Source organism: Muntiacus reevesi, chromosome 12 (assembly GCF_963930625.1).
Source record: "Muntiacus reevesi chromosome 12, mMunRee1.1, whole genome shotgun sequence".
NCBI lineage: Eukaryota > Metazoa > Chordata > Mammalia > Artiodactyla > Cervidae > Muntiacus > Muntiacus reevesi.
In genome coordinates, this window is record NC_089260.1 from 79,089,664 (window position 1) to 79,101,819 (window position 12,156).

Genomic DNA, 12,156 nt, shown 5'->3' on the forward strand with positions numbered 1-12,156 from the left:
TAAATAAACTTTCTGTTATGGGACATTAAAAAAACTGCCACAAATATGGTTAACAGGTAGCTCAAATCAGTAAATTATAACTATAAAGATTCTGCTGCTATTAAGCTTAGTAAACCTTACAGGGGAAAAAAAAGAATCGGAGAAGCTGGAGCCAAAGTTGATGTACTCACAGGCACGGAAAGAAAGTAGGACCTGTTATAGAGTTGAAGGAGGGCCTGAGTAAACTAATCAGAAATAAAATAGAGTAAATACAATTGTTTCAGAATACTACAAAGTGAAAACAAAATAAGAACCTGGAATATCAGTCAGCATTTCTTGATGAACAAAATTTCACTCAACTTTTTTTTGGCCCCAAATCCCTATTAAAGAGATCATAAATACACAAAATCTAATTTATGACACCTAATTTATTCAAGAAATATTAAGTCTAATCTATTATTTATTAAAAAAAGCACCTTCTAGTCAAATCCCTCTAAGGTATACTTAACAGCAACATTTATATCATTGCCACAACCTTAATTATAACACCCTTTCCACATAGAAATAGAGATAAAGGTTTTCTATAAGATTAAATCAACTAGAATTTACAATTGAGTTAGTCATTTTTCTCATATTTATAAGTATATGGAGCCAATGAAATACTGAAAACATGGAATCAAGTCCCTGTTCTCACTTGAAAATACTGAAAAATAAAACAGGCCAAACATTAAAAACGTAACAAGTTTGGACTTATTTTTAGAAACAAGATTGTCTAAATGGGGTATATGTAACATGCAAGCACAATTATTTAAAACTTAGGGAATTTTGGCTAAAAGGAACTGTCTTCATAGGAGACCACTGAGGCCCCCAAAACATCTATGAGCAAATACATACATATCTAAAAATATTAAAATCAAATAAATATAGAAAGGAACATATTGTGCTCCCAATTAAATACATTAAAATTTTTTTTCTGTGACCATTTCATTTCAAGCTACAGGAACATGTCAGTACTATAATAAGATAAAATTAGCTGTCGAACAAAAACATTGTTGAGGTGACTGGCCAGTCTCCGGGCAAAATTCTCTCGCAAATCACTGAAACGCTGCTGCTGCTGCTGCTGAACTGCCAGAAGCACGTCATGGCCTGAAATCGTGACAGCTTATTCAACGGGTTAAAGAGCTCCCGGATGTCTAACGAGTGCATTTATAACAGAAGCCGTATTTCAGTTCTGAAGAACTCAACCTTTTGCTGGTTTATGCGTGTGTTTATAAAAGAAAGGTAAGGGGGAAAAACAGTGTAACTCAGCGATCCTCACGCTGCGGTCTTGCCTCAGCCTCACCTGGGAACGGTCAGAAACATGGATTCTAAGGCCTCAGAGCAGACCTACTGCTTCTGCGCTGGCCCCTAGCCGTGATCCCGATGCAAGCTCAAGTTTAGGAACCGCTGGTCTAGCAAAGCCTTACGACATCTACTTTGTGCTAGGTCCTGTGAACAGCGCTGAAGAAAAATGCTGGTGTTAACGCAGAGTCACTGATGGTCAATCAGAAGGTACTGAAATGAACAAGTTCTTCGTGCCAATATAAATTATGTTTGAGAGTAAGTGAAACTTGTTTCAATAGCTAATAATCTAACCCTAAACCACCTGCCTCATGGACTTCTTGTCAAAAGCTTTACACTAAGTCAGAAGCTTAGTCCCAGGTTCTTGGGCAGATTTTATGGTCATACCTGGTCGAAGAGCTACATTCACGCACTGCAGCAGGGCATCTGCAGCATTGGTGCAGGCCTCAATGCCCCTGGAAGAAGAAAGATCTCCTTCCTGAAGTGCCTTTATATGACCTTTGGCCAGGTCCATGTGGCTCTGGAAAGTAAATAAACACACCATTTGTCTGTGTACTCTTAGGAAGTTTACAGGTAAGATGCTACGCAATCCTATTACTGGGTGTTTGAAACTTCAGTATTTTTAAATCTTGCTCTCCTAAGGAAACTAGAAAATACTTGCAAATGGGCTTTAGAGATCAATAGTTTGTTTTTTTTTAATTGTTGTTAGTAGTTTATAACCATGCTTACCACAAGAAACTCTATCTCAGACAGGAGTTTTACGTTATTAGTGTTACTGAGATGAATGAGGTGGTTGCTTTCGGAGATCTGATCCATCTGTTCTTTTACACTTTGGAGCATTTCCTCATAACTGCTCAGTTTCAATTCAATCTGATCCACCTCCTTGAGAGCCTCATCCAGTAACTTCATTAGGATGTTGACTTGCTTTTCAGAGGCCATGATAGACTGGATGTTGGCCTACACAGTTAAAAAGAGAAGTAATACTTCATATTCTTCAAATGAAATATCCATAAATCTTTGACAGCAGCGTGACTCAGCAGCAGCGGCAACAAAGGCTGACACACACATCTACACGTCTACTTTAATTGGCTGCTTTGTGTTTACACTCCACTTTTTCACACAGTATTTCAGGGAAGCACACGTCCCCTTATGTGGAGGTTAGGGACCAGATCTCAATACCGCATATTTAGGGCATGCGCCATGATGTATCATCAGCAATGGTGGACTCTCATTAGTGCCGTTAGGTTATACCATCTCTGACGCTGCTTCCAGCTCTATCAACTATAGACATTTTCTATAATCTGCAACATTTATGTAAAATCCTAAACAAAAGCATAATAATCACCTATGCTAATGCCTTAGTTAAGAGGGTAGCAGTAGCATGCCAGTCTTTAACAGATACATGGAACTAATTTATAACTGTAGCATGATTTGTACTAATAGGATGTGGAAGAGTCTATTGCCATAAGATAGCTCCTTCTACAATATTCTTTCTTTTCTCTTTCATTTGCAACTACTTTTTTTTTTCCCCAGACAAAGTAGCAACAAACCACCGACCCCTTATTAATATTTTCTAAAGACTCTATTGATTCTCAATTCCCTGAAATATGGAAGCTTTCAAACCCAAAATTAAACTGCAAAGTAATATGATGACTTGAAACACAGATGCAACATTAACTAGAAAATACAAACCACAAAGCCACATTAAGAAGGCAGATAACATGATATGAGGAAAAAATTTGGATAAAGAAATAAAATAGTATCATTGTATGGGTGATGCTAAAATTTCACATGTTATTTTATATACTATTCATAATAACTCCCATGGAGATGCAGCCCAACTGTAAAGCAGCAGAGCTCTGACCCACTGAATCTTAAGCAGCAGAGCTGTGACTTGAACTGATCCAGGACAATTTTCACTTCAACATCTTGAAGTCTCTTCTAGGCTTTACTTCCAGAGAGTTCTACAAATTTGTAAGCTTGGGCTATTGGTGTAATCTCTGGACCTCAGTTCAACCTTACAACTTCTGTACCTTTCATGTATAAAATGCCAACACTCTTTTAAGTCTTAAAAACATTCCTTATTCTCAGAGTTTTTCTTAAATTCATACTTTGCCTAACAAAACGACACCCCCCTCACAAAACACTCTCATTTTAGATTTTTCTCATAAGACAGGTGCTACTTGTAGCTTTTTACTTCCTAAAGATGTACATGTAGGTACAAGCTCAGATATGTGCATACAAATAAACAGCATCTATTCCACAGCAGTTCAGAGGAGTCGTCAAACATCCTTTTGCCCTGGCTCTCCTGTTTTCACTACACTATTTTGTTCTCTTTGGGTAAAGGATTCGCTTCTTTCAGCTCACTCTCTCTCCTTCTAACTTGTACCTATTTTTTTCCCCCCAAACCACAAAAATTATATTCTCTAGCCTTGAACTATTCTGAAGTGTTCCAGAGGCTGGGGGAATCAACCCCCAGGGTGGTTTCAGGTTGGCTACTTTCTACTTCCATCACTTCATATCAAGAACCTCCCCAAATCCAGAACCTCAGCCAACTGCCTTCACTGGCCTAATAGGAATGGTTCTGTCTCTGGACCAAGAACAGTGAAAGACAGAGGGAGGCAGCTGGTGATGCGCTTCTAGGGAAAGACAGCAACGATCCCACCGTCTAGGCTCAAAGGCAGCGGCAGCAGAATATGAACATCACCAGTCTCCTCAGCTTACCACACATCACTAGCCACACGTTACAAGAAAGGCTGACCCCATCTAACACCTGCAGCTCTCTGGACAACCTTTCTGCAAAGGCCTCGGCGCTAGAAATTGCATATTCACAGCCTTCCATCATTATCTCAATATCCCGCTCTTCTCTTGCATTTAACTCTTGGCATTCATCCACTGCCTCTTCCTCACCTCCTGTCACACTCTGATTTTCTCCACTTGGAACAGATTCTTAAAAGAGGGTAAAAATTAAAAATAAAGTAGTAAAAAACTAGGAAGGACAACAGCATTGTACTTACAGGTAAGGTCAGTTATAAGCACAGGTCACATTTAGAGGCTGAAAAATAGGAAAAAAATGATTCAAAATATATGAAAAAAAAACTTATTTTTATGAAGAACCGCGTATGTTAACATGTCTATTATAACAAAAGCATGCAGTCTAATTTATTGACTTGTGTTAAAACAGGCCTTAGTCACACTTTCCCAAAACATAATTAAACTATAAAACAAATATAAAACCGGAAACGAAACACGTGTACAAGCCTAACCTTTTTTTTTTCTCTACCTGAGATAACTGTTGCTCTAATACAATAATGCTTATAATTCAGGACACATGAGGAACAATTTGCTTTCCTTTTTTTTCCAGGTAACACCTTCTTCTGTTATTTTTGTTCTTTCTATCTTTGTTATGTTTTGTGTTTTCCTCCAAATAACTTTCAATTGAAATTTTAAAAATGCATCTACAATTCATAATTTATTTTGGGCAATGAAAATATTAACTGAACTTTCCATTTCTCTCTGTAAAAATTTTTCACATGTGTTTATAAAATTTCTAAGGATCAGCTAATAGAAACTTTCTCAATATCTGTATAGTAAGAACAACATCATGGCTGTGTAAAACTACAAAAATTTCAGCTGTCTTCCTGCTTCAAAACAAAAGACCAGGAGGTCAGAACTGAGATGCTTTCTAGATAAATGTTTCAGTTCACTTTCTGGAAAGAACAGACTCAGCATATGGGATTTTACATAAATCTTGAGATCGAGAGATAAAATGAAAAAAATAATTTTACCCTTAAATAAACCTCGAAACAAAGTTACTGATTTTCAACAATTCACAGGACACGCTTTAAGACATAAATTCCAAGTGTTTTAGATATTCATTATTTTGTATGAAAATGAGAATCTACATTCAGCATGACTTGACATATGTTAACTTGTCCTTGAACAAAACACACCTAATTCAAAGTAACAAATGATTTACTCTTAAGAATGCTAATTAGCCAGCTTTAGATAACATGCCAGAAAAAAAAGAGGGGCTAAAACTTTCGGCACAGGCAATTACAGACTGCAGTACACAAACGCAAGTCCCCTAGAGCGGCGTCTCCCAGCTCTCAGCCCTTTCCAAGTCACTCTGGAAATGTTAAAAGTGTTTTGTGTGCAGCTTTTTAGCCACTAGGGGGCAGGGGATGCCCAGTTCATTCTGCACAGCTCCTTACACAAGTAAACATTTAAAATAAACAAATATTTTAAATGATCATAATTGTTTCAGAAGGCATCTTCTCACATAAGCAAGGTCATAAATCACTGTCAAGTAAAACTGAAGTAGCACCAAATCAATAACAAGAAACATTTTTATGGACTTTGAAACTTTAGAAAGCATTTGTATGTTCATTATCTAATGTAATCCTCAAATAAATTCCATGAAATAGTTATTATTTTCCCATTAGAAATTACCACATACTATGTCCTTAGTGACTGCCCAAGAAAAGCTGAAATCTTGAGTGTTACACCTATTAATGCCAAGGTCCCCGCCCCACCCCATGGGAATGCTGGATGCTAAAACTGACAGGGATTTTCAGCTCAAGATGGCAGACTAGGACACATTTACTTTCTGTTCCTTCTGAAACCATACTTAAATAAAAGTGTAGAAATACCAAAATTAATAAGCCAGTAAAAGCCAAGAGGTTGTGGAAGTCATCAACTACAGAAAGATTTCAACATATTTCGAGAAGGCAAAAAATGAAACAGAGTGATGAATAAAATAACTAAGGAAAGACTGTCCTAAGGAGGGTCTGCACAAAGCCAGTTAGCTTTCGGTGAGTTCTGGTTATAGCAAAGGGCAAGGAAAGAAGAGGAGCTGAAAAACAAGGAAATTAAAGTTATTTTAGGGAAAAAAGTTACTTGTATGAGCTCCAGAGACCACTCAGCCTGCTGCCATATCAATCCATGGATTACAATGGATTGTTGGTAAGCAAGACAAGAAAATAAGGAAGAAACAAAAATGAAGAGATTGTTCCTTACTGAACTCTTCTCAAATGAGATCAAGGAATTATGGTTAAATGCCACAGCTGTAAATCATTTCTGCTCCTAGAGAGGTCAGATAGGGCTTATGATATTTCTCGCTTTTTTCAGACATAATTTAGGTCTGAGAAAAACCTTTTGTGTCCTCCAATCTCAAATCTTCTTGGGGATGGAAGTCCAAATTTACTCTGACATACTATAAAAAGAATCTCAAGAGCAGAGGGCAAACTAATTTATAATATATGAATTATGTCCAGTGTTATTTTAAATAGATTTTAAACTAAAATATATAAATAAAGTTTCACTGATCAATACAATTCTGGGTTCTGAAACCTCTACATGTCACATGCCTGCTGTGTAACACACAATGTCAGCCCAGGAGAAAGAAAACACTCCAATGAAGTAAGCCAAAGAAACAAGATTCAAACTCGATAAAGCCATGTTAGACTAGGAGTTTTCAGTCCTATCCTATTCTTTTGAAGCTTCTACCTTGTGAATAATAACATGTCTCCCTTGTCCTAGACACCCAAGAGTGTGACTTCTCTCCTGGGCATAAGAATCTTTAGAATTATATATGGTAGTAAAGAGTGGACCCAGCTGACATGCTCACAGTGACCAAACTGTACTGACTGACTGAAGCTGACACAGAGCTCCACTATGAACCTGCAATAAGTGATGTGTTTGCTTTCTCAACATGAATGAGCTGCCTTACTGAACACACTCCAGGAAGGCCACAGAAACAGGCTTCTAATCCATACAGAATAATGCACTGGTAAATTTCTTTCGGGAAAGCCCATGATTTATCTAGACTATCATCTTTACATATCTGGATCCTTCAAACTATACCAAAGGGAAAACCTCCGCTGGTGCTATGCTGACAACTGGTGGTCCTTAACCTGCCTCTTCTGAGATCAGAACCCAACGCAGCAGGTGATCAATTCATGAATTGAGCAAAAGAAAACCTACAGGGTAGGATATAGACTCATTATAGGTATGACACTTAGGGCTAAGTGCCATAAGGAGGACAAGAAAAGAACAGTAACACGTGAAGCATGTATGGCGGGGAGGCACCACAGCCCAGAGCAGGTTTGGGTCACATCCTGGCTAAGCCATTACCATCTGCACACCCTGAAGAACAGTCTAAGATTTAACTGTTGTACCAAATTTCTAAAAAGAAGTGAAGAAAGAGGCTTACCCGCCAGAAAAGGACGTGGTGGGGTGCAGCACCTGGCCAGGTGAGGGCTCTGCATTCCGGCTGGTGATGATGGCAGAGGAGCCGCGGCGGAGAAGCTGCTCCTGGCTCCTGGCCTCGCAGAGAAGCTGGAGAGGTCCCCACAGGTGCTGGACCACCCCCGGGAGGGTGGGTGGCTCCTGCAGTCAGCTTTGCACAGGTCTCTGAGACCCAGGCAGGGAAGGGCCGGCAGATACACACGCAGGCACCAAGGGGGCTGCATGATGAGGAGCTAGATGGGATGAGCTCTGGAGAAGGAGGCCCCCACGGTCCTGAAGAGTCTCTGCACGGTGGCCCATCTGGTGCCAAACACCTGCCACCCACAGTGGGAGGTCTCAGCGGCTAGAGAGCCCGGGAGGGGTCGTGCACTGGGGCCCGCCCTTTGCCCCGGAATTTGCAGTTTCTCTGTGACACGTATACCATGGACGAGTCACAATTGCCAGGCTGAGTCCTCCTCTCTCCAGGGCGTGTTTAACCGCGAGAGGAGTAAGAAGCTAGGGAGACGCTCTCGCAGTTTCACATTCTATTCTCGGGTTATTTGGCGCACAATACGGGCAATTTACTGTGTAAACTTCTTTCTGTGCTCCGCCGCCGGCGCCCGCTGGGCCGGCGCTCGCTGGTTTTGCGCCCTCGGGGTGCCACCACATCTGGCCGGGGTCACCCCGCCGCCCCAGCTCCTGCTTTACAACCTGGTCGCAGGCTGCTCAACCAGGATCCAGTGCCCTCATCGTCCGGGTTTTACAGCATGCCGAAAAGGTGGTACCCAATCCAGCAGGCTGGGTACTCCCGTGTGGGCGGGCTACCCCTGGCGAACTTGAGGGAGCGGCCGAAGCAGCAGCCCATCCTGTCCACTCGTAATTCCATGATGTTCGGACCTTCGAGAACCGTCAGAATTCCTCCACCGGGGCGCAAAATTACTCTCCTGCGTTCACTCCCTGAGCTACCTGTTCAGGTAGCCAAGGCTGGGAAGCCGGTACCAACCAGTCACCGCCCACTTCCTCGCGCAAAGGAGAGTAAGGCTATGGTCCAGGAAGATCAAAGGGAAGGCGTGACAGAGGAGGAAGGTCACACAGAGGCCGAAGGAGAGGACAACGGAAAGATGAGTCCGGACCGCAGCGGGGCTATGACAATGACACCTAGGCCCCAGGAGACCGGCGGGCTCCTCCCGCCCCTCCACTGCCCTCCCGAGCCTCCAAACCTCCTTCCGGGGCACCCAGGAGGCAACTTCAGTGAGAAAGCCCAGGTGTCTCGGACGAAGCCTTCCTCCCAAAGCCCCGCCATCTGCTCAGACGGCACTGCTGGAGACGGCCGGCCTCCCTCGCAGCCTGGCCCCCTGGCCACAGTGCTCTCTGCCCCAAGTCCGCGCTGCAGCCTGCTGCCCGAGAGGCCAGGAGAAGTGGTGCTGGGTGAAGACCACCAACCCGGCTGCCCAGAGTCACCAATGTCCGGGAAGGCGCTGCAGCGTGAGCCACCTTCAGACACCCCGCGGAGAAGCTCTTCTCCCCTAGGAGCCGCCGGCAGTGGGCGCCCCCGCCGCTTTTTCTGCCACTGCCGCCCCCGCTGCCGCTGCTCTGGGGTCGCAGTGACCTTCCCCCGCCTCCGAAGCTTCCAGCCATGACTCGCGCCAAAACCCGGGGCACCCTGAAACAAAACAGGGACCGTCAGAGGAACAGAATCCTGAGGGATGCAAGGAAGGCCATGCGATGCCGCAGCGCCGCCCCGCCTGCCCCAGGGACCACAGGCTCCCTGCCTCCGGTCAGTCACACGTTGCAGGTCCCTCCTACCACCACCAACTTGGCCGACCTGTCCTCCAGATTCCCCAATCTGGCTGGCCTTCCACCTTGCCTGACACCTTATGTGGATCGGGTGGCAAGACACACAGCCCCCGTGGACTCTCATTCTGCTAGTCCTGCAGATGCTCTGCCTCCAGTTTCCAATCCCACTGTGGGAACTACCCTCAAGGAGGATGCGGGCACTGCGTGTGCAGTCAGAGCAACACCACCTTCTATTTCTGACCTCTCCACACCCCTGAGCACCCCAACCCTCCCCTTCCAGCCACCCTCCGACAAAAATGAATCCCCAACACCCATGTGTATAGATTCTCCCCCTCCCTCATACTTACTCACCCCTCTTCCAGACCGCCCCATCGCTCCCCCTGCTACAACTTCTACTGGAGTCCCTTTTACCACCACAGTCACAGCATCTCCAAGTGTAACCTTCCTGTCTCCTTCAGATCAGGACGTCACTGACATGGACACTACTCCCCCGGCTCATGCTGTAACCTTTCAGTCTCCCCCAGGTACTGGGGTGGAGCAGACACGCACTGCAGGGAGACCAGACACCACCAGCGCCATTTGTGCCGACGGTCTCCTGCCCTGCTTCAATCTTTAACTATGCCTTTCACTCCCAAACCAACCCTCACCCTACATCTGCAGCCACTGATGGGCAGCAGAGAGCCTCTGTTTCTCCCAAGCCCCCATCTGGGGCTCCGGCTGCCATCTTCCCCGGGCCCCCACCTGGGGGTCAGGCTGTCGTCTTCCGCGGGCCCCCACCCGGAGGTCAGGCTGCCGCCTTTCCCGGGCCCCAATCTGGGGCTCCGGCTGCCGCCTTCCCTGGGCCCCCACATGGTTATCAGGCTGCCGCCTTTCCCGGGCCCCCACCTGGGGGTCAGGCTGCTACCTTTCCCGGGCCCTCATCTGGGGCTCCGGCTGCCGCCTTTCCCGGGCCCCCACCTGGGACTCTGGTTAATGTCTCCCTTGGAACCCCATCTACGGCCTTGGGTCCTGTCTTCCCCGGCCCCACTGTGTAGGACTCCAGCCAGTGTCTTCCCCATCCCTCCATCTAGGGTTCTGCCCACTCTCTCCCCTAGCCCCCCATCTACAGCTTTTGGTCCTGTCTTCCCTGGCCCCCTCTCTAGGGCTTTGGCTCTTTCCCTCAGTCCCCAAATTATGGCTTTAGGTCCTGCCTCCCCCAGCCCCCCATCTATTGCTTCAGCTCCTGTTTTCCCCAAACCCCCATCTATGGCTTCGGCTCCTGCCTCCCCCAGCCCCCCACCTATGGCTTCGGCAGTTATCTATGCTTCAGCAGTCAGCATCTCTACAGATGTCAAACCAGTCTTTGACATCAAAGCTATGGATGCACCTCCTCCTCAGACTTTACTTTCTAGTCTACCTCTGACTCCAAGGACAACCACTACTCATACCACATGGCTCTTCCTGGTTCTGAGAACACAGCACCCAGTGGCAGCGATGCCTGGACCCGAGCCTCGACTTATTTACCTGTGGACGTGGTCAACAGAGGTACCCATGTTTCAAGTGAAGCTTGAAACCCAGAACTCACCATTGAACCCACATCTGGGGCCAACAATAGGAAGAAGCCTAACAAGTCTATTCCACTGGGAAACCCATTAGCCCTAGCACAAGATGAAAAGCTAACCTCTTCTGCAGTCCAGCCACCCAGAGGAAGGATAATGGATTCGGGTTTACCAGATCCCGTCTTCCACCACCACCATCAACATGCAGCCGCCCTCTGTCTACAGCTCAGGTATTTTCCCCAGGGATGTATCTGCTACTTCTGGTTTTGGAATGGATACCACAGTGCCCAGTCCTGGAGACAGTAGCTTGCTGTCTTGCTAGTACCACATGAGGCCCACTGTTGATGGGGCTGCAGCCTCTATGGCTGGTGGGAGTTTTGGGTTGGTGTGAATGCCCTAGGCCTCACTTATTCAGAAGCATCTGGCCCACCTCACTTTTGCACAGAACTGTGTGGGACACCCAGCACCACCTGTGTTCCTACTGTGGCCAGATCACCTTGGGCTCATCTCATTGCAGCTGGCTGCTGCAGTAGGAACAGCAAGCCCCCATCCCAGCATCCGGGCACGTATCTGGTTCCAACTTGAATCCAAACGCCTGGGGTCTCCTTCAGCCAAGTCCAGGTGGTAGAGTCACGGCAGGGGAAACCACCATCCTTATGGTTAGAGGTCGGGGTGTTACCACTTCCCATCACTGCACCCAGGACCCACATGAGTGTAGACAATCTACAGTTACAAATCCCATCACCATGAAGAAGAAATTTGTGTCAAGGGACAAGTCAATTTCAACTTTTCACTAGAACAACACTGCATCCATTGGATTTGCAACTGTGAGACCCACCCCTGGCTTGAAACCCACTAGAAGTTCCACCTGACTTCCAAACACAACGGGTCCACCTGTCCAAGATCCAAGTGGTGGTGGTATAGGAGGGAACGTCATCATTCCCAGGAATGGAGGACCTGGTATCCACACTTCCCATCAGTACAACTGGGACCCACCTGGCCAATACACCATGGGTGAACACATGGAAGGAGCCACATCTCATCTCGGATGGGAGGCCCCAGTGTCAGCACCTGCCACTGGGCTCGGAACTCATATATGCAAAGCACAGAGCGGGTGACGGGGGCCAGCACCTCACCCGCTGTGACTGGGTACACTTCTGCTGTCCCATTCACACAAAGCACCCAGGCCTCCCCAGCCCAAACCCACGTAGTACGATGGGGGATAGCACCATATATATTTAGAGAGGAACGTCTGCACTCAGAACTCCTGGGA

General features: G+C 45.8%; 1 protein-coding gene and 1 long non-coding RNA gene across 2 annotated transcripts in view; both read right to left on the reverse strand.

Annotated features, from left to right (window-relative positions):
- Positions 1 to 7,589, reverse strand: part of LOC136144770 (exocyst complex component 1-like) — a 46,875-nt gene extending 39,286 nt beyond the window's left edge. Inside the window, 5 exon segments of the mRNA XM_065902621.1 lie at positions 1,015 to 1,125; positions 1,708 to 1,840; positions 2,050 to 2,277; positions 4,082 to 4,269; positions 7,535 to 7,589. Of these exon segments, the coding sequence (XP_065758693.1) occupies positions 1,015 to 1,125; positions 1,708 to 1,840; positions 2,050 to 2,277; positions 4,082 to 4,269; positions 7,535 to 7,589 (715 nt within the window).
- A 1,456-nt stretch (positions 7,590 to 9,045) lies between these two features.
- The window catches only part of LOC136145210 (uncharacterized), a 49,273-nt gene continuing 46,162 nt past the window's right edge, over positions 9,046 to 12,156 (reverse strand). The window contains exon 3 of the long non-coding RNA XR_010658718.1: positions 9,046 to 9,211. This is a non-coding gene — a long non-coding RNA (uncharacterized lncRNA). The remainder of the gene's footprint in view (positions 9,212 to 12,156) is intronic.